This window comes from Sturnira hondurensis, unplaced genomic scaffold (genome assembly GCF_014824575.4).
Source record: "Sturnira hondurensis isolate 20B ecotype Veracruz unplaced genomic scaffold, ASM1482457v3 Scaffold0006505, whole genome shotgun sequence".
Taxonomy (NCBI): domain Eukaryota; kingdom Metazoa; phylum Chordata; class Mammalia; order Chiroptera; family Phyllostomidae; genus Sturnira; species Sturnira hondurensis.
Window position 1 is genome coordinate 4305466 of NW_028079136.1, and position 25691 is coordinate 4331156.

General features: G+C 45.5%; 1 protein-coding gene across 7 annotated transcripts in view; it reads right to left on the minus strand.

Moving 5' to 3' along the window:
* TEAD1 (TEA domain transcription factor 1) overlaps window positions 1-25691 on the minus strand; it is a 248421-nt gene that overhangs the window by 22072 nt on the left and 200658 nt on the right. For all 7 annotated transcript variants that reach the window (XM_037050054.1, XM_037050052.1, XM_037050050.1 and 4 more), the window contains one exon: window positions 19813-19986. In XM_037050054.1, the coding sequence (XP_036905949.1) occupies window positions 19813-19986 (174 nt within the window). The remainder of the gene's footprint in view (window positions 1-19812; window positions 19987-25691) is intronic.

The window sequence follows — 25691 nt, forward strand, 5'->3', positions numbered from 1 at the left end:
TACCGAACAAACTTGCTACTTTGATATGATCCAGCTGCTCTGAAAGACTGGCGAGCCGTCAGAAGCAGTTAGGTGCTTGTGGCGTACTGGGCGCAGTGTCGTGGGAGCGCAGGGAAATACGCCCCAGGTAGAGGCAGTGCAGGGAGAGTATGGGCAATTAGGTTTTTTTTAAACTGTCAACCTTAACTTACTTTGGTGATTGAACAGGGAGGGAGATTTCTTAAGAATTACACCACTACTTTCTAGGCACAATGATTTGCTTTCTTTCATTCTTTCTTAATGCTCTGTTTTTCTTTCTATTCATTTCCATGGCATTAGTTTTGACAAACAAAAGATCTGCAACGTAAACAAACCTGGGCACTGAAGATCTAAAGCAAACACAGAAATAAATACACAAAACAATCTGTCAATGGATACAACTTAAAGATGCTAATCAAATTCAGAAGGTATTCACCATAACGTGATGTTGGTAGGATTGCTGGACATCCTCACAGCTCTGTTTCCGTGCCCGAGTCCGCAGCCTAAGGCTGGGAAAGGAGCTGCCCAGGGCAGCGGCGTGCCTAGGGCACTTTGACGACCACGGTGGATCATTGTCAAGACCCTCTTCCTTTCTTGGACACAATTCTCTTTAATAATAATCAGCGTTCTGTTTCACTTTAAATTTTAAACACAGAAACTCCAAAAGCAGTAACAGAGAATAAGAGAATTGGGGTCGCTGAAGTTGTTTCCTGATTTTCATAATTAGTGTCATCATTCCTCATTTCCGACTCTGTGTTTGACCTGTGAAGGAGCAACACCCTGCAGGCTGCAGTTCAAATGATTCCAAACTGCTAAGGCCTTAATTTAGAAACAAATACAAGGCTGAGTCCACAGGTGTTATTAAAGGATTAGTGATACAATGAGTTTATGTAATACAAGCGTGTTAATTTAAAGTGTATTATACGTGTACATACATATGTTTATATGAAATAAAAACACAACGCTAACTTCACCAATACTTTAGGGCTTAGGCCAACACAGGATTGGTTTTAGGAGTATTTTTCAATGGCACTGTTTAGAACTGTGAACACACGGGGACAACAGAAACGAAAACGATTCTCCATGGCAGAACCATCCGCAGACAATAAATGTCCTCACTGAGGACCCGAGGCAGGCGACCCCCACCCTCTCACCTTCAGTTTACCACTGTCCCTTAGAATTCTCGAAATAATGCTAATTAGTTTTAATTGGGAACGAATAACCTGTAGCTATAATGACCGGAATTACCAAAAATGAAATGATGAAAGGATACACACTATGAAAACCTGTTCTTAGAAGCTCTCTCAACAAATTATGAGTTATAAAGTTATCCTGATTAACTTGTAAGTGAAATTGAAGTGTAACATATATTTAGAGAAACGCATAAATCACCAGCATGCTTAATTTTGCTTAATTACAGCATGCTTAATTTTCATAAAGGGAACGTTCCCATGCAACCAGCATCCAGATAAAGAAACAGAATAGAAGCCTTTCCACGCATGCTCCTTCCAGAACAGTCATCCCTGCACGCCACGAGTGTAACCTTGACCCTGAAACACTGCACATTAGTTCTGCCTGGTATTAGAACCTCAGCACGAGTTGACTCCCTTGTGTTTGGTTCACCCAGCATCGTGCAGAGAGAGTCGCCCGTGCTGCTGTGTGGAGGTCTCCCATCCTTGCTGGGTGTGAGTACTCTGCTGAAGGGAGAACACCACAGTCTATCGGTCCCACTACTGAAGGGCGCTGCAGTGTCCACATGTCAGAGCGGTGAAGAGTGCGACTCCGACTGTTCTCGACTGCTGGGGCACTGGGCTATGGACATTTTGGCCTTCATTTACCTAAGAGGGACAGAAACTTTCTCAATTTCCTTGTCTTTTTTTTTAAATAGTTTGAGAAAGCTTTAATTATTAGTGTGAATTTAATAAGTTTGATTTTAAAAGGCTTCCCGGCCAACAGTAAATAACCAATTTGCTATTATAACTGCTTTGTGATTACCCTTGAACATGAAAAATAATCATGGAGCCAACCAACCATAAGCACAGCTGCCCTTCAGGAATTTTCTAGGAGGAGGTACTGATGTGAAAAGATAATTATCTGTCAGTTGATGATATTACGATTAGCCCAGAAGAAATGCAGTCGCTGCATTCCCATGGAGCAAAGGTAGCATCAAAGAAGGAATGCTGGCACTGAATCAAAACCGAAGGGGGCAAACTCTGTGGTGAGGCTGCAAGTCAAGCTGTGTTCATCACCCACCCTGCAGAAAACTCACGGCAAACACTTCATAGAATTCTGAAGGCAAAAAAAAAAAAAAGAAAAAATGTGCTGGTATCAGAGATGCAAACTATTCCTGCTTAATTGGCTTTTCCCTGACCACAAGATATTCTCTTAAAGCAAATGAATACAAAAATCCAAGAAACAGCTAAAACCATCAAACTTATCTTCCCAACAAATTCCAAAGGCAGACCATACCCTATCCTTTGGAAGCAGACAAATCAGCCTAACATACGTAGTTGGTCAGAGGTGTTCAAACCAACCAACCAACCAACCTTTGCAAATATGGCTGGATGGGGAGGGCAAGCACAGGCAAAAGGGTCCTTCTAAGCAATCTTGACCAGCGTGTCTTAGAACAGAGATTACTACATATGTGCTGGGCTCAGAGGCCAGCACTTAGTCCTACCACTCAATGCAGAAATCCTTTCTACCGTATCCTGACCTGCTCTGCATTCTGGCTAAATATGTTGAGATACAGGAGAATCATTACTTAAAATACTCATATGTGCTACACAGTCCTAATTATAAGGTACTTCTTTTTCCAGCTGTATTAGTTTTCACTGTATAATACTGCTTTAACAAACTACCACAAATTTAGTGGCTTAAAACACCACAAACTTTGATCTTGTAATTCCGTACATCAGACATCCAACATGGGTCTCATGAGGCTAAGGTCGAGGTACTGGCAGGACTGCATTCCTTTTTGGAGGTTGTGGGGAAGGGTCTCTTCTCTTGTCTCTTCCAGACTGTAGAGACCACCCACACTCCTTGCTTCAGCCTCTTCCCTCACTTTCAGAGCCAGTGACCCCAGCTGAATCTTACACCACCAGCTGTCATCTCTCTAGATCTCTTCTTTTGCCTTCCTCTGTCATTTCTTTGAAATTTTATTTTATTGATTATCTTGTTACAGTTGTCCCAATTCTTCCTTCTTTGCCCTTCCCCGAGCATACTCCACTCCCTCAGGCAATCCCCACACCTTTGTTCAGGTCCACAGGTCAGGTATGTAAGTTCTTTGACTACTCCACTTCCTACACTGTACTTTATACCCCCCTGGCTATTCTGTGACTACCAGTTAGTACTGCTTAATCCCTTTACGTTTTCATCCCAAATGGCCCTCCCATCTGGAAACCACCAAAATGTTCTCCATATCCGTTTCTCAGTTCTTCTTGTTTGCTTAGTTTGTTGGTCAGATTCCATCGTTGTTAGATATGTGTTTACTGCCATTTTATTGTTCATAGTATTGAGCTTCTTTTTCTTAAATAAGTCCCTTAACATTTCATATAATAATGGTTCGGTGATGATGAATTCCTTTAGTTTTATCTTGTCTGAGAAGCCCTTTATCTGCCTTTTGATTCTAAATGATATCTTTTCTGGGTAGAGTAATCTTGGCTATAGGTTCTTGCTTTTTATGACTTTGAATATTTCTTGCCAATCCCTTTTAGCCTGCACAGTTTCTTTTGAGAAATCAACTGATAGTCTTATGGAAACTCTTCTGTAGGTAACTGACTGCTTTTCTCTTAACTGCTTTTAAGATTCTCTATCTTTAACCTCTGACACTGTAATTATGATGTATCTTGGTGTGGGCCTGTGTGCGCCCATCTTGTTTGAAACTCTCTGTGCTTCCTAGACTTGCATGTCTATTTCCTTTGCCAAATTGAGAAAGTTTTATTATTTATTCAAATAGATTTCCAATTTCTTGCTACTTCTCTATACCTTCTAGCACCCCTATGATGTGAATGTTGGATTGCTTGAAGTTGTCCCAGAGGCTCCTTACATTATCCTCAGCTTTTGGATTAGTTTTTCATCTTGTTCTGATTGACCACTTTTTGTTTGTTTGTTTGTTTCCTTATGTTCCAAAACATTGATTTGATTCTTGGCTTCATGTACTCTACCACTGATTCCCCATAAATTGTTCTTTATTTGTGTTAGTGTGTCTTTCATTTCTGCCTGGATCTTTTTCATGCTTTTGAGGTATTCATTGAGTTCTTGGCATCCTTATAAAGAATGTTTGAATTCTGTATCTGATAGGTTGCTCATCTCCATTTTGTTTAGTTCTTTTTCTGGAGTTTTGACCTGTTCTTTCATTTGGGCCATGTTTCTTGATGTCCTCATTTTGGTAGCCTCCCTGTGTTTGTTTTACTGCATTAGGTACAGCTGTTATGACTCCATGTCTTGGTAGTGTGGCCTAATATGGCAGGTATCCTGTAGGGTACAGTGGAACAGCCTCCCCTATCACCCCAGCTGGGTACTCGAGGTATACCCTCCATGTGGGGTGAATACCCCTCTTCTTGTAGTTGAGCCTTGGCTGCTGTTGGCAGATAAATGGGAAGGATTAACCCAGGCCAGTCAGCTGCAAGGATTGGCTGTAATCACTGACCACCAAGGTCCACCGTCCATCGAGTGTCAGCTAGCTGTGCAGAGGCAGGGTGGTGGTGCTCTGACATGGTCTGTAGCTGTCAACTGGGTATGCTGGCTCTGGGGTTTCCTGGGTGGGGCAGACCAAGGTCAGCTACCATCTGTGTTCCACCCCGGGGTCAGCCTACGCAAGGTATGAAGCAATCTAAGATGGCTGCTACTTGTGCTGGGCTTGGAGGTTCTCAGGCAGAGCCAGCCTGCTCCAAAGCTAGCTGCTGCTAGTGTCAGGCCTGGGGCTGCTTAGCCAGAGGTACAGGGGCTGGGGGCTCACTGAGGTTGGCTGTTGCTTGTTTGAGAGGATTTAGGAAGTTATGAAGCCTGAGCTGAATCACCAGCCATCCACTCATAAGGAAAAGCCACTGTTAACAACTTGGGTGGGCCCATAATTGAGGGGGTGGAGCCTCAGGGATTCACTAGGGTGGAGAGCAAACCATTTGAGCCAGGCTGATGGAGTCTCAATATGGCCCCCACCTGCAGGCTCTGTGGGCAGAGGTCAGAAGAAAAACAATGACCTCTGCCTGCCTTTCTGTGCAGGAGAAAACTGTCCCCCAGCTCTCACCCTGATGCCAGACAACTCAGTTCCTTCCTGTATACCACTGGTGCCTTTCAAGCTACTACCCCAGTGCTGAAGCTCAGAGGGAGTCAGTCTAAGTAAGTCTATATGTAGGCCCTTTAAGAGTAATTGCTTGGGAATCCAGTATTTTCTTTTACCAACTCAAACCCCTGCTGGTTTTTACAGCCAGAACTTGTGGGAACTTATCTTCCTGGCACTGGAACCCTGGGCTGGGGGGCCTGATGTGGGGTTGGGGACCTTTGCTCCCAAAATATTAAAAGGGGGTACAAAGCAAAGGACCCTGATATAGAGCATGTTCTCCCACAGCCCCTGGCTGGGGGTTGGAAGATGGGGGAAATGGACAATAGACAGTTAAGATAGTTTTCCTAACAATGGCAACCTGATGACTAGGTAATAGCTGTGCTACTGACCCAGGGAAAATGGTGTGTTTGTGACTTTAAGAATGTATCCTGATTTGTGACATAGCCAGGGGAGGCGGTTCCCTTTGCGTCCACTGAGTCACGTTTGCCCTGACTGAAGGTGGTAGCCAGGAGAATGTAAATGATATGGGAAACTGCAAATGTAGCTCATTGTAGGAGGAGCCACACAGGAAGTCATGTAGAAATCTCTGGGTCAAGACTAAAACTAAGGGCAGGCAGGGAAAGGCAGATCTGCCATGAGGGCTGAGAGACAAATTCAGCCATGTGGGTGGAGTAAGTATAGAGGAGAAGGAGCCATGATGTAGCTGCTAGGTAGTTTGTAGTCAGGATTCGGCCACGTGGCCTGGTGTAGTAAGAGAGAGAATGGCATGCTGCCTCTGATCATGGCCACTCCAGCTGACTCCAAAGCCATCAAGGACCCTTCCCTGCAAGACACTGACCTGCTGCCTCATGGCCCCAAACACTACCTGGACTCTTGGGACTTGGGATGTAGGGAAGGGCCACCCTCTTGGGACTCGCGCTTTTCTTGGACTTCACTGTAATCCAGTTCAACACGGCACATGCTTTTCTGGACTATAACACGGAGGTCAATGCCAATGTGCCCCAGATCCCGAAGGAGAAAGCTGCTGTGAGACTGTTTGCACAGCTGGCTTAAGCACAGATAAGGATGTGGGGAACCACTGGGCGTGGCTTTGGCTGTTAGCCTTTTTAGCAAGGGAAGTGCCAAATCTTGGGAAAGAACAGGCTTCTGAGCATAAGTGCTCTCAACTCCCCCAGGTTCAAAATCTGGTAAATCTCCACACTGCTGGATCATGCACCAAGGCGCCACGTGAATGGGCCCTGCCTGCTCGGTGACAATATCCCCCCAAATTTCATCCACCACACATGGGTGTGGGAGTAGCCCATTCTGCATTCCCTACCGGCCTGGATGGATATGGTTTCTTGAGTTCCATTGTTGTCGGATTCCATTCAACTTGATTTCTGACGGTTCTGTAGTTTGGTCATAATTTTGATGTGGTTGTGCAAGGAAGTGAGCTGTGTTTACCTACACCATCTTGACCAGAAGTCCCTCTCTTCCACTTTTGAGGAATCTTGTGAATACATTGCTCAGATCAAGAAGAGATTTTCCCTATCTGTTGATTAGCAACCCTGATTCTCCTTTTCTATGTAATGTAATATATTCATGAATATCATGGAGAAGGACTGGACATGACTCTACCTTCCACTCCCATTAAGTTGCAACTGGCTTCCCTGTAACTTCTACTCACAGCTCTGCCTTCAGGAATCACGCCAACCTAAGGACACATCTGTAAGACAATTCTGCAATTCTCTTGCATTTCCCCCTCAATCTCACCTTTCCTGACCCCTTCTCACCCACAAGGGTTCACATTACTTTTATTAAACTGCACCCTGACTTCAGACCTCCCTTCTATCTAGTCCAGATTGGGACTCTTTTATCTGCTGCATTCTCACCTCAGACATCTGCCTACAGCATGGGTGGCAGGCACTTACTTTGAGTCGCACTGTCCTCATTTTTAACCACAGAGAAGACCTGCTTCCAAAGGCCACCCTGGTGATAGGAGATGATTATAACATGCTACACAAGTGACAGCCATTAATAATATTGACAACCACTCTTATTAGCTTATTGATTTAAAAGATAGACCAGGACAAAGATAAACACAGAGCTTCATAACATCTACCGAGGTGGGATGCCTCGGTTTGTTATCAATAAACAAGATAAAAACTGTCCCCACAGAGCCAGTCTGAGCCCCAGTCAACTCTTATCAGCACAGATGCAACAATGGCTTTTTCCAAACAAAAATCAGTACCTTTTCTGATCTGTGAGTTTATGAAAAGTCCTAAGTGTGGGGTATAACTGCTCAAACAGGTTCAAAATTATCGTTTTTCCCACACAGAAACGATTAGAAATGTTACAGAATTCTTTCTGGAAAGAAAAAAAGGCAATCACTAATAAATGGGTATTGAATGAATTAAAAACTTTCTGGTATATTTGTGGGCAATCCCTGGGAAACAATGTAAGCTCGAAGGACAGGCAGTTACAATATCAGGCAGCAAAAGCTGCCTGCATCAGACACAAGGAAACAGCGTTTTCCCAAATTCTTCCTCAAACCTTCCTTCTCTTCACACTCATTACTTTACACCTGTCGCTAAAACATCCAGGTCACCAGATAAGACGCTGGGTTAGTTTCTCTGTAACCTTTCCTTCAGTCCGCTCGTTTTTAAAAATAGAAGTGTTCTGCTGTTTCATTTCATGCTTTTGAAATTTAAAAAAAATTAAAACGTCATTTTTAATTACAACTTTTAAATTACACATTCAAAAAATGATCCTTCCCATTTCGTGGGTGTGGAAAAGTGAGGCCTAGCCCAGTTTAGCAGGATCCAGAGTTCTAAGGGGCGGGCTGGGCCAGAGGTCACCTCTGCAAAGCCTTGGGCCTCTGGAAACCTGGCTCCTGGGGCTGAAGTAGGAGATAGTGATCACTAAGGTTGCCAAGTGAAGGATGGCCTTGTGAAGCTCACTCAGAAGCAACGTGGGGCTGATGACAACTGCTTTGTCATCAGCTTCACAGGGAAAAAACCTGCTGGGACAAAGAGGACACAGACAACCCCACAGGCTGGGACATTTGTCCCTGCGACACTCCCTCCCCACCCTCTTCTCCCTTTCACCCCAAGGCTTAGAGGGGCTGGGCAGGAATTACTTGGTTGTAAAAATGAAAACATCAAGAGGACAGTCCTTGACAAGAGAGAGTCTAATAGGCACTGATGGATATAAGGAGACGTTGGCATTTTCAAACCACCACTTTGAACTGCTCCTCTTCATCCTCTCTGAGCAATGATCAAAGGACCAAGATTTCAAATTGTGAAGCAATTTCTTCCGATGGCAGCATCTGGCTCCTTGGCAGGCAGCACAGGAGCTGGGCTCAGTTGTGGGCGGGTATCCAGGTCTGCTGCATGCTGAGGCTGAGGCTGAGGCAGGCAGGGCACCTCAAGGGCCCAGCAGCTGCTCCTCAGGGCGCCAAAGGACCACTGCTCTGCACCAGGCTGTGAGCTGTGAGCAGTGAGCATTAGGCAGAAGTGCCCCACCAGGCAGTGCTGCAGGGGGGTCTCTCTGGGGGCGTCTCAGAGGAAGCTGGCTCCTCCCAAACTCTCTTGCCTGACATCTTTGCACATATCTGCCCCTCGCCAAGACCTCTCAAGCTGGCCTGTATTAGCAAACAGAGGCTGAGGGTGGAGGAAGCTGGAAGGCAGTGGGAGAATTCCCCAGGAAGGCAACCTGCACTTGGGGAGAACGATGAAGCCGCCCACAGGGAAGCGAGTCTTTGCAATCTGTTCACTTGGGGCCCTTGTACCGCCTGTCCAGCACAAAGGGACAGCAGCTGTAGTTCTCCCGCTACAGCTGTTTTTAATAAGAATAACAGGACCAAACTCAGCCTCCACTCTTCAAGTTACTGCCCACTAATTATGGCATATATTTACATCTACAAAATAGAAGATTTTTAAAAACACCAGCAAGAGCCCCTTTATTGTGCAGATTGGCACCCCTATTTGAATTTCATAAACAATTCGTACTTCAAAGAATCTTAAAAGCTTGCTCTAATTACAATATGCACCACTTGAAAGGCTGGCTGTTTGCATTGCAAATTCCCACAAATACCAGCATTCATTAAGAAAAAATTCAATTAATATCACCCACATGACTTCAGGTACCTGCCACTGGTGACTCCCCACAGCAGCTGAGATGAAAGAGCCGAGGTCTCAGCCCCGCGTACAAAGCAGCTGCACAGGCCAGCGCTTTCGATGGAGGCCGTTAATGAGCCCTGGGCGCCCAGCTGAGCTGGCCCTGCAGGCGCCACATTCATCCGCATTCATCAGGTGTGCGAGCACTGGCCCGGGACCACTCTTTCCAAACCCAGGAACAGGGCCTTTTTCTGGTCTGGAGTGTTTGTGTAAGCGAAGTTGTACAGAAAGCTACAAGAAGATCATCAATCAACTAAAAAGTCTAGAGTTGCCAAATAAACTGCAGGTCACCCAGTTAAATTTGATTTTTAGATAAACAACATTGGTTTTTGTTGTTGTTGTTGATGTATCTGTATGTCCCAAAGATTGTATGGGGACATAGACTACATAGTATGTATTGTTAACTTGAAATTCAAATTTAACTGGGTGGCCTGTGTTTTCTTTTAAAGATTTTTATTTATTTTTAGAGAGAGGGAGAGAGAGAGAGAGAGAGAGAGAGCTAAACATCAATCTGTTGCCTTTCCTATGCTCTCCCACCCAAACCTGCAACCCAGGCAGGAACTGAGTGTGACCTGGAATTGCGCCCTGACCAGGAATCGAACCAGCGACCTTTCCCTTTGTAGGATGGTGCCCAACCCACTGAGCCACACCCGTCAGGGCAGGTGGCCTGCATTTTCATTTGCTGAATCTGGCAACGACAAGTTACCTTTACTGAAAAGAATAACAACAATTGGGGCTTACCCTCAAATTCTCACTGCTGTAAGAAGATATCTTATGCTTAAGATACTTTAAGTGCGAAATAAGTGAAACTGACAAACACTACACGAAGTGAGACTCTGGTCTAAGTAGAAACCAGCAGTGCACGCACATTTGTAGGTGCAGATCAAAGTGCAGAAGGACACAGCGCTCAGGGGGAACGCTGCTTTCTCTTCTATAGTCTTCTGAACCGCTAGGACTATTGACAAGAAGTTTACATTGCTTTTGTAATGTAAAAAAGTCTATTAAAACGGATGGGTGGGTAGATGTATCTGCTCAAGGCAGAAAGGATTTCACCCATCCACAGGGGCCGAGTCCAAGTTTAGACACCTGGCCAAAATCCAGGGGGGTGGGGATGGGGGGGTTATGACTATGTCCAGATAATCCACTCCTTCCTTGCCAAATTAAGTCTGGAAATTAGCAGCGTCTCTGACTGTCAGGTCAACTTTTCCCTTCTCAGGCTTTTCTTGAGGTGCGATTACAGAGAAAAGCTAATTATGTCTCCATCAATAGGACAAATGCTGGGAAGTAGAGGAGTGCCCTGAGTCTGCTCTCCCCTGGACCTGAGGTTAGCAGCAGCTTTTCTCAGGACTGTGGCTTTGCATCCCAGCCTGTAACCATGGCAGGGAGCAGAGTTAAATAGCCCCACACACAAAAGGATGAACCCATGACCTCAGCTTTGTTAGCAACTACTGGGCCAAATGACCTAGGACACAAAGCATTAGAGGAACAGCTGTCAGATGGATTCTCCCATGAGGTGCAGGAAACTCCCGATTTAGATTCTGCATAGATGTCCAGAAGAGTTCAAGGTTAAAACAAAGAAAGTATCCATGGTGCAACTGAGGTTAAAAGACTGGGGGAAAAGGAGAGTGAGCCTCTGATCCCATTTTCCAGGCTATCCTGTTCTACCAGAAAGCGTCTTTTTAAATGAAGTGACGGCTGCCGAAAGGGTAAGAGTTTCCCCCTTGCCTCTCTCCATCCTCCAGGGTCCAGAGTCCAACCCATGGCCCAACACAAAATTGTAAATTTACTTAAAACATTATGAGATTTTTTTGTTTGTTTTCGTTAGTGTTTGTGTATTTAATGTGTGGCCCAAAACAACTCTTCTTCCATTGTGGCCTGAGATGCCAGAAGGCTGGACATCCCTGTTGAATCTCTAAGGTCCTGCAGTCGCAGGGACCTCTGCCACTTCCCAGTAGGACGGTCTGCACAAACATCCACTTCCCCTGAAAACTCCTTCCCACTTCCCTTCCACCGACCAAACTCTTAAGATTCAGCTCAAGTACCAGGTCTTTGCGAGGCCTTCTGAAACATTTCCAGGCAAACAGGTCCCTCCTTCTATCGCCGTGTGCCCACATTTCCCTTACAGCTTCGACCCTACATTGCCGTCACTCGTCGGCCTGTGTGTCTGCCTCTCACTCATGGCTGTCTCCCCAGCTCTCTAGGGATGTTTGCTGAATGACTCACTACAGATGCGTGTATTTATTACTAATGCAAATAATCACTTTTATAAGGGCCTAACAACTCCAGCCACAGTCTGCAACTGTTTCTGGGTGACTCTCTTGAGGTCTCCTCCCTGCTCTTCAGTAAATTCCTGGAGAAAGATCACCAAAATGTGATCAGATGCTGCCTGTGTCTGCCCACCCGATCAGAGCTGGCTCAGTGGCGATTACAGTACTGGATGTACACCAGTTTCACTAGTTGAATGAATTAACTTTCTGCCAAGGGGACGGGCACGTTGTGGGGAACGACACTATTGCAAATCTACCATGGACATTGCCCTGCTGAATAAATGATAGCTATAGATAGGACCCTGCTCTGTGGGGAGGCCTACAGAGAAGTTTAGAACCTGCAGCTGGGCCAACAGGAATAAAGCAATAACACACAGTGCTCAATGCAGGCATTTTTCCTATGGACTCAAACCCAAATGGGTGGGTGTGCAAGTTTACTGACTCCCTCTCCCCCTACATGAAATACCAGAACCTGCCTATCTAGAGACGCTATTTCAAAGGGCGGATTTGCAGGGAAGACAATCACGTAGCCACAGTCTACCTGAAGGGAATTACTGCATATTAGCCCGTAAGTACCTCTGAATATGGTGGTATTTCTAGCTAATCTTCCTTCCACCTACATCATTCCATCATTTAATATTGTTCACCCAATTTTAGAACTTTGAGATGTGACAGAAGGAAGAGAAATGGACAGTGTGCACTGAAAGGCCCTTTCCTTGGTGACAGCAGTTTAAAACGTGGGGAGGTAGTGATCCCATTTTGCTAACCTCCTTTTCCATGAATAGCAACGGGGACATGTGGTTCCAAATGATAAACTCAAGTCTACAGTTCACCCTAAATCGTGCAGAATCCAATTAGAACTGGGCTGAAACTCACCAGGCGTCCGTTTGGCGAGTTTACAGGTGCACCCGCACAAGTTTTTAATGTAGAGTGCCAGTCACTGCGTCCAACAAGTGTGATTCCATTCCTACTGAGATAAAAAAGCACCTTCCAAAGGCTGCCCTCTTTCCAGGTACACTGCTTTCCTTTCTGTGTTTCATAAAATCTCTGCTTTGGTCAGTAAAACTAGCCTTTCTCTCCCTGCCTAACCCCTCCAGAAAAAATAGGTTAAGGAAGTAAGTTGAATGACTATAAATATATTAATTGTTGACACGGAAAGTTCATAATTCCAAGAATTTTAAATAGATAACATTTATAACCTTAGGGTGACATCATATATCCTGGTTTCTAAGACACCACTACTATAAGAATGATTTCGAAGAAAAGAAATATTGCATTAAATATATATATATATATAAATTTTTGTTTTTTAACAACAGGATATACATATCCATTCAATTCCATTTTCATAGTATTTCCTTCTTTATGATTCCAATCCAATTTGAGACTAAGCCTTCATCACACTCACGGTTCTTCTGGATAGTTTTTGGCTGTAAGGTTATAAGGACCATGTTAGCAACATGTGCTTAACACTTGGTGCTCTTGAGCATTGTTAGGACAGAGAGTCGGATTTTGAGGCCCCTCAAGATATGACAGTTTCACTGAGTTTATTTGGTTAAATCCATAATTTCATTGTTTCCTTAAGTAAATTACATGGGGCTGGAAAGGAACTTTTTTGAAAGTCAGCTCAAGCTGCAGTCGGGTTTTCGCCTTCCAGGATGCATGACTGAATCATAGCCACCTCTTCTAGCTTTGGAAATTCTATGATCAATTCCAAGACAGTTGGCACTTCGTCTTACATTGGCGGCACTGCCTGCCATTGCACTAGTGATCCATCTGCGTGAATTCGATGTGGAAACGAAGCTTGGCTCTGCCTGCCTGTGGGTGGACATCTTCCTTTCTCAGGGCCCACACAGCACCTGATCGTTGTTTTATAAGGAAGAAAAGAAGGATGGTTTTCTGCCAGTACAAAATGTTGGCCTCTCTCATCACAAATCTGCTTCCATACTTGCCCTCAATAATAATAACAATTTCAATGGTGCATCAAACTGTAATGTTTTGAGACATTTGAATTAGGAACTAACATTTAAGCTGGAATGTTCACCAGATATGTTCAGTGCTACGAGCACAAATAACTCAGGTGACCAGGAGGTGACGAGAGGCCCTGTACCAGCGAGGGTCACCGAAGGCAGCAGGAACCACATCATTGCCTACCCCTCTGTGGAGGGGCGGGCGAGGTGCTTACGAGGTCAACTATAAGAAGCACCCACTTCTAGAACTATTGAAATGGGAACAAGTATATGCCTTAGAAGGGAGGAAACCGAGAATGAAGAATTAGAGACTAAGTAGAAAGAAAAATAACTGCAGACGTCAAGGAATTAAAAAGACAGAATGACGACGAGACAGTTGTTTAGCTTTTAACTTACGCCACACAAGGCTGACAGGATGTCTGGTATATACTCACTGCTTGACGATCTTAGAAAGCAATTTGGTTATTTATGCACGTACACAAATACACATATACACACATATATTAAAAGCCATATTATCGATGTCTAATAGAGAATGGTTAAATGTGACACACCCAGTAAATAAGATATCACATAGTCATTAAAAACAGTAATTAGGGATATAATGACATATGGCTACATGGAAGGGTGTTTGATAAAGAAAAAAAGCAGGGTGCCAGATTTAATGCATTCTTCAAGTCAAACTACGCGAACCAACTTTATATTATATTCACGATGAATTAGGAATTAAAATGTATACATCTCCAAGGCTGTCTAGAATATTTTATTGATGCCTTTATAATCAATCATAATGTAAAACGTATGCTGCTTTTCCTCCCAAAGGCGGCAAACAGGGAGGTGTCAACCTCTCGAGAAGACTTAGGCTAAACCTGAACTTCCTGGTAACGGCGGTGTACTCACTTCAGCTCTCGCGCAAACGACCCCGGAGCATCCCGTAATGGCAGGGCTTCCCAGAGAGACTGGGCTACTGCATTTGCCATCACCGGCTGCCGTGCAAAGGAAATGATGTCAGTGACAGAGCTGTGCTCCCTGAAGGGGCCAAGCGTGGACCTAGTGGGAAGAGCACGCATGCTGGAGTCCAGCACGCCAGCTGTTTACTAGCTGTGTGACTTTGCATAAGTCACTCTGCCTCTCGGTGACTCAATTTCTCTGTGTGTCAAATGAGAATAATCACATGTACCTCACAGCGATTAAATAAACACTCGACACATTGCTGAAGCCTGGCACCAGTGCGTGGCCCAAAGAGGGACTCATCAAAGGTCACGTTCACATGCTGCTGAAAAGAGGGGCACCCCTTCCCCTCCAGTCCTGAGAATCGCTCTTCTTCCCTGTGTAATCAAATGTGGCGTAGAGCTGAAAAGTACAGGAATGAATAATAAGTAGGTAAGAAGGAAAAGAAAATAAATAGGAGGCTGTCATAAGAAGGAAATATTAAAGAATAAAAATAGAAAAGGTAAAATGCAGAAAATGTCACTGTAACACTCGTCTTGGCTTGAAAATTGTTAAAACTGCCCTGGCTGGTGTAGCTCAGTGGATTGAGCGCTGGTCTGAGAACCAAAGGGTCGCTGGTTCGATTCCCAGTCAGGGCACACACCTGGGTTGCGGGCCAGGTCCCTAGTTGAGGGTACACGAAAGGCAACCACACACTGATGTTTCTCCCCGTCTCTTTCTCCCTCCCTTCCCCTCTGTAAAAATAAATAAAACCTTTAAAAATTGTTAAAACCACTGACTGCTTCCTACTGCTATCACGGCTGGATCCTGATTCCCTGTGTTTTCTAACTTTTCTACTCACCTACATTCCCACACAAGTGAAGACCCACCCACAAAGCCCCTCAATGCACACGAACTCCCCCGAATGCACCGCTCACATCCCCTGTCTTGGTGCTTTTGCTCGCCAGCCCCTTATCTAGAACGTCCGCGTGTGGTCTCTCCCTACCCTAACACTTGCAGACAAAACGGCAGGAGGAGGCGACCCCTAACATCTCAGGGTAGAATGTGGACTGGTACAACCACCTTAGAAAAGTGTGGCAATTTTTTAAAATGTTAAACATATGCCCAGCAATTTACTCCTAGGTAGTTACCTATGAAAAATAAAAACATATGCCCACACAAGGACTCCACAGAGCATTATTCAGAAAAACCCAAAGTGGAAATAATCCACAAGCCTGTCAACTAGTAAACAGAAAAGCAAACACGGCACATCCATTCGATGAGACAGCAACGGCGGTGAGCTCACGGCTCACGCACGCCGCAGCACGGATGCGCCTCAAAACACAGGAAGTGAAGGAAGCCAGATGAAAACCACCACGTGTCGAATAATTCCATTCACATGAAATGTTGCAAAAAAGGCAGGTCAGTACAGGCAGAAAGGAGACCAGCAGTAGCCAGGGGCTGGCAGTGGGGACAGGGATTAACCGTAAGTGGTCACAGATCTGTTTGGGTGACAGGAACATTCTGACATTTAATCGTAGTGACAGTTACTCAAGTCTGTCAATTTTTCTAAAACTTGGTACATGTTATGGTGTGTAAATTTTATAAATTATACCTCAATAAGGCTCTTTAAAAAAAAAAGACCTCATCAGGGGCCCTCAAGCGACCACACCACTAAGGCGTGAGCTATCATAAGGCTCACAGGGTAGAGAGACGGCCATGCTCTGCCATTCATTCATGCGTTGGGGGACCAGGCAGTGTTCTGAAACCAGTGGAGTGACTGCCACGTGGCCCCCCACTACCCCTTCCACCTGAAAGTGTCAACTGGCAAAGAGCTGAGGTGGCCACAGCGTGGGGTTAGGTGCAGTTACTACACGTGGCGCTCGGTATGCCTCCCCCAGCAAACCCCTGACCTGGTCTAGGCCCACTGAGCCCAGGTTAGACATGGCAGACATTTGGAAAACAGAATTTCAGGAGGAATTGTATGAACGAATTAACAGTAAGTCTGATTTTGACAACCTAGAGATCTTATGTGCCCTGAGAAAGAGGAAAAAGGGGGAAGGAAGAGTGAGTCTAGAATCTGTCCAAATTTACTGAATTCATAAAAATTTAGAAAATCTGCTAAGCAAATTGCTCACATGAAAGATATTTCAAAGGGAGTGTTACACCTATTAAGCAACACCGACTGGGGAGGAAAAAAAAGAAACACCTATTGGAAACACCGACTGATATCTACGAGGAGCTATGATGACTGTATTTCATGCTTAGTCATTAGAGGAAGCCAATGAGATTGAAAATTGTAGCAAATTGTGAACCTACAGTTGTCTTTCCTCACTTCCTTTAACATAGTTATGGATGAATTTCTCTATAAAGGTTAATTAAGTACTGTTAACTATATAGTAAGAAGTGATGTCTGCTATCATATTCATAGAAGTGCTCAATGTTAATTCTGCAAATCTGAATTCAATAAACTGGTAACTGATCTTGGAGTAATGAAGTCTAAATTTGCACCTCTCCTGCCAGCCACCACACTCAAAACATCCCTGAGTGATGGAAGGGCCCCAACCCTTTTATTAAAATCATTTATTCAAATCACCTTGTGAGTTAAATGGGTGAAATTCTGGAAGCAAAAACAAGAAAAACTTTCAAAGTACCTTCCATTCCACATTATAGTCAAATAACAGACTAATTATAAAAAGCTTATCATTAAAAACCAATACAATTTAACTTCAAAGTACTGAAAATGCTTTCTTTTCACCACATCTTGTAACTTCTGATGCAAGCTCACTAACCGGGTGGAACAGCCTCTTTTCCTACCCTTACAGCTGCGACTCTCAGTCATTTTGATCTCGGGTCCCCTTTCCACCAGAAAGAGCTTCTGTTCTGCAGGTTATATCTACCTATAATTTCTGTATTGGAAATGTAAACTGAAAAAAAGTTTAAATACTTATTACCTAAATAAAACAGTAATAACCTCATTATATGTTAACGTACATTTTTAAACAATTAGACATACCTCTATTTAAAAAAAGCAACAAGAGTAGTGTTGTTTTACAGTTTGCACACCTATTTAATGTGTGAATTAGCGGAAAACATCCAGATTCTCGTACTTGCTTCTACATTCAATTTGTCATGACACACTCCTTTAGTTAAAGTACACGAAGAAAATCCAACCTCACATAAATGTGTAACTGGAGATATGAAGAGTATTTTAATGTGCTCATTAGATAACTGTGGTCACTTTTCCTTGATATTACAGAAAAACTTGAAAACCGGTACTTTCAGAATGGCTAGCGGCAGGGTTGAAACTGCATCAATAAACTTACTCTGTTACATTAAAATCCTTTGGTCCACCCTGTACCGTATCAAGAAACCACATTTGTTACTATGACTGTGGACCTTACCAGAAAGGTCTTTTAAGTACTGGGAAGCTGTCACGTTTCCCGAGGTAGATAAAAGTTTTGCAAAATTCTTACTTTTACTTGAACACCCTAATTTTCTCTCCGGTGACAAACACTGTCAGCTGCTGTCCATCGAGTGGCAGGCAGGCTCCTGGCAGCCGTTCATGGAGAACATTCTAGGTCTGACTGCTTCTTGCTTTCCTTCGTTGGTGCCCGTGAGCACCTGCCAGCCCGATGGTGCTAAGGCTTCAGCGGTTTCACCCTACTGCTCCTGAACCACCAGAGTGCGCACACTGGCAGAGTGCGGAAGGCAGGCCATGTCACAAGGTCATGGTGAAAATACTCCCGACCTTGTTGATCCACTGACAGGATGTGGAGGATGCCCCTGGGGGTCTGCGGGCCACACTTTGAAAACTGCTGTGGTACCATATACCTGAGCCCCCAGCACCATGCAAATCACTACGTGGCAGCCTCCAGTTTAGAAAGGGGGAAATGACTATTATTGCTCGTTCACATTGTCCACACGAAATTACTCATCCCAAGAGCATTAGTGTAAGTAAAAGGCTACTTCTACAATTCAAGTTCAATCCAAAAGCATGAAAAATGAAAGCCAGTTACCATGCAAGGATAATAAAAACTAAAACTTAATATGTAAACTTCCCTCCAAGGAATTTAAAACATAAATTTTTCCTTAATTCATCCCCTTGTTTCCCCACATCTTGGGCTTTTCAGTACTGGAGATACGGAAAGTCCTCTGTTGATGGAGTCAGTGGCCACGGTCCACTGGGTGTGAAGCAGCCAGGAAATAGCAGGAGCACTAAAGTGAAACTCGACCAATTTCACAACCCTGGTTCCCACCCTGCAAGTAGCCTGTCCCGTGTAATCTCTAACTCTTTGTTTTCTTGGTTGAATGGGAGGCACATTCCCCTGAACACTGTGAGGCCTGGATGAGATGCATGTACAGCATTAGCGCAGCTCCCAGCCCACAGCAGGTATTCACTAGATGGTAGCCACTATTACCAACAAGGTCCCCTGGAGTAGTCGGAAGTCCAGAGAGGAGTGGGACATATTCAAATGATTATGACACAGCATGGGAACTGATTAACTACCAAGGAATTATACACACTCAGTGCTAGCCCGTCGTCAGGTCTCCTGTTGCCCTCTAGCCTCCCAGTACACACGCCATTACACTTACGGCTGCTTTAACATCTCTGACCCGTCAGCAGTGCCCCGGCCTGAGCCTGACTAGTGGAGAAGAAAGAACAGAGCTCCTCTCAGAGGCCGAGGGGCATCAGCAAGCCCCAGCAGCTGGCAGAATCTGCACTCAATGTTTTCAAGCATAAAGGAGGCGCAGACTGGGCAGAGCCATTTTGTATTCTCTCAGACACGTGTGAACTCCCGAGCATGTGACTTTGTCTTCATCCCAGCGCCACCTATGCTCCAGTGGAATCCACTGCTTTGCTTCATGGAGTGAGAAGAAAAAGAGGGCCTAGTGCCCTATGCTTCCCATCTGACTCCATCCATCTGTGAGGCCTCTTGTCACTGCATGAGTGAGTCCCGAAGCCCAGAGAGGCCACCAGTCTCTTGCTCTTCAGCAGGGGCCGCAGGGCACCACAGGCCAGCACATGGACCACACACAGGTGCCAGTCTGTGACCCACGGCGATCCTGCAGGTGTACACGACTGTGTCATTGGTGTGAGTCCACGGCCCCTGTGCTGGTCCACGCTCGTGTATGGGACTCGACCTTTCAGACAAAAACCAGTGAAATCAAAGCAACGTCTTACTCACCCAGAATTTTACGAGGAAGAAGGCATTCTGAGGGCCCTTTCCAAACAGTTCCTTTAAGCCACCTTTCTTTTCAGGAAATTTGTCATAAATCTGACGAATGTCCACGGATTCGAGCAATGGGTCACTGTAAGAATGGTTGGCATGCCCAATGTGCACGAAGAGGTGTTTGTTGTACTGTAAGAAACCAACAGAAACATTCCCATTACAAACCCTTCGATCAAACTGGGACACATCTACCTTGAGCTGGATAAAGAGCAAGCAGTCTTAAAACCCCAGAATTATGTTTTGAATGGCCCAGGGTCTGTCCTTTGAAAATGATGAAGATGTTAAGAAAAGCCATTATAGTTCAGGGTAAAACGGTCACTGTCTTTTTTAAAAATTAAAATTGACATACAGTAATATACCAGTTTCAGGTACACAGCATAGTGAGACAGTCATTGTCTTTTATTGACAAGGGTATATATATTTTCTAAATGCCTAAAAAAGGCTTTTTTTTTTTTTGTAGACACAGTAGGAAACAACAGCTTAAGTTACCCAGGTGCCAAACCAAGAAGCCATTCTATTACCCAGTTTCACAAGACTCAGCTGAAAATGACAGTGACATCCTTTGGAGCCTGCTGTTGACGGGCATAAGCCCAGTAACAAGTATGCGTGTGGTCAGCTGACGTCATCACCCGGAGCGCGCTTCTCATTCCAGCTCCCCAAGCAGCAGCGTGGATGTAGCCCTCCAAGCAGTGGTGCCGCCTGCTTCTTCCAGCAGGAGTAAGAGGGCTGAGCCTCTTTCTCATCACTCCCCTGGCAACCAATGGAAAAATTCTGCACAAGGGCTGGTCAATATGGGGTTATCCGTGCAAAGTTAGGGTCCGGGGAGAGGATTCATGGTGTAAGGCTATGAGAGGCTGGCAAAAAGGAATACCAGTCACCCATTTACACAAAAAAAGAAAGAAACAATGCCCCGGGGAAAAGGGCAGAAAACTGTACTTGAACAACAATTAAAATGTATTTTTAAAAAACAGACACTTAACTTACAAAAGAAAATCTTTTCCCTGCTTTGATATCAGATAGGGTAACCAGACCACGAAGGAGAATGCCCAAACCAATGGTTCTCACCCAGGCTGCAGCGGCATTACCGGGGAGCGTTTAAAAGCCACCAGTGCCTGGGCTCCGCCCGGACAAGCTGGAATCCCTGAGAACAGGGCCAGACAGCAGTCACTTTCAGTGCTCTACAGGAGAATTCCAATACGCACCCAAGTGTGAGAAGCACTGGCCTAGACTTCCTACTTCAGACCCTCCATGCCTGCCTTTCCTGCTGAACAGGCTGCAAGACCAACCTAATGTGACGCGGACAAAGACATCTGGGGGGTCCAGGGAGCTCAGAACCCAACAGGGTTCATAGGAGAAACCCCAAATCCTGATCACCTAGCAGTCTCTCTTCACTTTCTGAGTTTACATTGGCATTCCTCCAACTAGAGCCCTTTCAAGTATTGATCCCATAGGAAATAGAAAGCCCCAAATAAAAGAGGGATCGGAAGCAGCTGCCTACCAAGAGCGCTACAAATCAGCTATGACACTGGACGGGGGCTTCCCCAGCCTCTAAAGTGGGGACAGTGATGGCATCTACTTCAAGGGTTGCTAGAGAATTTCAATGAGACGCTTCTTACAGGAGGGTCCAACCTTTCGGTGTCTCTGGGTCACATTGGAAGAAGAAGAGTTGTTTGGGGCCACACATTAAATACATGACGACATGTAATCATCCCCCCCAAAATCTCATAATGCTATAAGTAAACTGATGACATTGTGTTGGGCCGCATTCACAGGTGTCCTGGGTTGCATGTGGCCTGTGGGCCGCAGGTTGGACACCCCTGGAAAGATCCAATAAAGAGTAAACACTCAATAAATGCTGGTTATCGTGATTTTTTTATAAAGCTTTCTTCTTTGAGATTCACAGCAAATACTGGCATAGTAAAAGCACTATAGTAAAGAAACATACCTTTAACCTTATATGACCCCAACTTCCCAAACTCATTTGACCACAAAGCCTGTAAAAATATTCTGAGGAAGTGCTGGTTCACATGGTGACCTGCTCCCCACACCATGAACCTCGGGCCACAACACCAAAGGGCAAGAGGCCTAACCCCCCCCCCACCCCACCCAGTGCCACTGCCGTCTGTATCACACATACGGCGAGTGTGCCAGGGCCTGGCACCTTCTGGGAGAAGGCTGAGCCCCTCTCCTGATGGACATTGGAGAGATGCCTTAACCAAGCCTTCAAAATCCCTAAACAGTATCAGGTGAAACCTAAAAGAAAAGGAACCTATCAGACTCTGAGTGGCCCCAGCCTCTGCTCCTTCCAGCAGCCCGGTGCCTTTCAGGTAGGCCTGGGACCTGGAAACCACTACGGAAGAACAGAGTGCACCTGTGCTGGAAGAGAAATGAAAGACATTTTAAAACCAAGCAAAAGCCGGTGCTGTGTTGGGGAGAGGAGGCTACAGGGCAGGGTGGGGCGCCTTTGATCCTTTTCTGCGTTTCCTTCTGTGCTGCTGCATCGCCTTTTCAGTTACAAGCAAATGGAAGCCCAGAGAGAAATGTGCAAAGCCCTACTGCGCAAGAGCTTCTGGTCTCCTCAGCAGGTGAAGGAGAAAGCGCAACACAGGCAGAGCTGGGGGCACAGACTCTGGGGTGAAGGTGAGGAGAGGTGAGGAGATGAGTGAGGGTGTGTGCCTCCCGTCTGGCTGCCCTGTCCACTCTGTGGTCGCCCACCCGAACAGGGGCTGAGGCCAGCTGTCTGTCCACTCCCTCAGCCGTATCAATAACCTTGCCTACAGCAAACTCCCTTTCTGTCATTACCTGTGTCGCCCGCAGGCAGTGAGTTCGTGGGGAAGAATGGAATATACGCAGCGCCTCGGGGACACCTGTGAATGAGACCCGAGTCTCTGTTGAGCTCTATCCTCTCAGCTCTTCTGCCCGGCCAGCCCCCACATTCCAGCACGGGGCCAGAGCGAGGTTAAGAAGCTGTGAGACTTGGTCTTTTTGCTCTTGACACTGAAAGCCCCAGCCGCGTGCTGTTGGAACTCAGGGTGAAAGCCCAGATTGCTCCATGTTGAGAGGTCAGGAAGGTGAATGGAGGGTAAAATTCACTGGGGGCCCTGAGGATATAGCTGAAAAGCAAGGTGCTGAGTGGGAAGCATGAAAATACTGGGGTCACACAAGAACCTGAATCCTCAGTTTTCTCATATGTACAATGGGGATATAATACTGTAAGAACGGGTTTGAGGATGAAAGGAAATAATGCACAGAAGGGGCTTGGCATAGGGCCTAGCATATAAGAGTTCGATAAACCATAGCTGCTGAGATTACTACTGTGTTGGTTTATTATTATGTGAGATTAACTAAATTCTGGGGTAGAAGCACAAAAAAGTTCCTATTTCAGCTGTCCCTCCTGCCCAGCAAAGAAAAAATAAACACAAGTGAGTCCACGCTGCGAGCAGGCTGTGAAGCGTGTGACTGTACTGTTCCTTGATGGTGACTGTCCTTTATAAGCTTCCCAGGGAGTGGGCCTCTCATCCGTGCTGGAAGGAAAAGAACCTGTGTCCGTTCCGAGTGTGGAGTAATGTGCTTTCTATACATGTGACCACAGGCACCCCCTGCCTCACAAGGACACTGTAGGTAGATTTTACTAACACCATTTTACAGCGGAGGAAATGGAAGCTCCAGGATGAACGGACTCGCCTGAGGGCGCATTTCCGGGAATAGTCCCGGAGTCAAGAATAAAACTTGGATCAGTCAAGGCCACCACCCATGCACTTGCTGCAGATACCAACCGCACAGTCTCCCAGAAAAAAATGCCCAGGCCCTTCTAACGGAGATCTACTTTTTTTCTGAGAGTTGATTTGGGGGGGAAAAAAAGGACCTAAATAGTGTTTTCAAAATTCTACGATATTAAATTAAAATTTGGGGGAAACATAATGATTCACAGATGCATTAGGTAGAGCCTTCAAAGGTTTCTATTTTGAGGACGTTACCTTTGTGCCCCAGCGGCCGAGTGAGCTGGGAAGGGGCAGGCTGTCCCTGCCAAAGGAAGTCGGGCACGGCCTCTCCAAGGCTGGTGACTTGAAACCAAACCCTGACTGCTGGCATCTGAGTGGCTTTACTCCTGCCAAGAGGCGACTTTGTTGCTAAGAATACAAAGGACTAAAGAAAGTGTTCTGGAGACCACAGCAGTGAGACAAACAGATCACGGGCCCCCCTTTAATTCCACCAGAGGAGGTCGGAGTCCCTCTGCCCCCAAATCCAGAAGGCTGAAGAGATCTACCTGGTAGGTTTGGGTTCAAGCTCCAATGAAACCAGAACTCCACAAACCATTCGGTGAGGCTGCTGCGTCCCATCCCGCCGGTTTTCCTCGCAAGGGAAGGAGGCCAGAGCAGGTGCTTCCTCCCTTTCTCTCCCCTCCCTCCCCAATAAATCCCATTTTCCTTCTAGCAGTGGTGGTTCCCCAAAACTAAAGGTGAAACCTAAAACCAAAAAAGGGTAATTCGATGCTATAAGGCAGAAAACAAACACGTGGAAACAAACAACAAACCAAAATCTCAAGTATCTGGGGCAACATCTAAGCAGAAACAGGGTGAATGCCAAGGAGTCACTTACACCAAAGCCTAAGACTAAACATCCTCTGCATCTAAAACAGAGATTGACATCGGCTTGTTCAATTACCAAAAAAGAAAAGAGTCTCCTTGGCACTCGGCAGATATGTCGATTATCAACATATCAAAAGCAACTTATGGATTTCAGCAGAACAACCAACACACCTATCATCCACTGTACGCCAGGCCCAGGGAACCTATGAGCCCGGAATACAAAGTCTTCCCTTTGCAGGCCCTACAGCGGAGCGGCTACAGAGAACCAGCTCACTGTCTCTACAGTCAGCCATGTGTTGCCCATGTGAACATGTGTCCCCAAAGATTCCTAGAGAAAAGACTGGGGTTATATAAAGACAGTCAACACCCCCATGCTTGCACATCTCATGACTTCAATCAGCATTTACCTGCTTTTTTATACGGCTGAGTTTGTTCCCCAGTGTGAAACATGCAGTGTCACTCATTAGCAAGGAGAACACCTCTAAGGCAAAACCATGACGAAAACCAAGTCATCCATCACATGTGAGAATATAAGGCACTCTCAGATCTGTAAGGCTTTGGAAAATTGACCCTCCTTGTAACCTCTCTCAGGTCACTACAGGGGGATAGGTTCCTATGAAATGCAGTAAATCAGAACCGAGGGAGATGGGGCCCTCCCCCAGCAGACAGGAAGAGAGACTCGGGCCCTGACCAGGACAGCTGCCAGGCCAGAGAGGACGAGGGGCTGGAGGGGTCCTGGGGGGGGGGGAGTGGGTGTGAGAGATTCCCTGACTTACAGGACCATCTGGAGAAGATTTGGAGAATTCTGTTAGAAATTTTGAGGATGATTGTGTCATGTAGAAACTGAACAGATAAAAAAAAGAGGACAGGACAAACCCTAGAAAAAAGCAAGTTTTACAATCAAGCAATCAAGAAATGGTTCTATTATATCACACATTAACCACACTGTGTACAAAACGGACACAGGTTTGCAATATAAACACTGAGTGTTAAGCCAAAACGTGTGCTATAACCACACTGGGAGGATTAGAAGTTAAAGAAGGAGGTGGGGGGGGCAGGGGGGAGTCACGTGCTACATTTAGAGACCTAAGTCCTGATCTTCCATAGTAAAAAATCAAGGGAAAATGTCTAAAACTGATGGATGGAGACAGAGGGTATGAGCATGCCCTCTGGAAACATGGGGACGATGCATAAAGAAACGGCTGAAGAGCTGCGCGCAGCCGTCCCCAAGAACAGTTCTGGGAG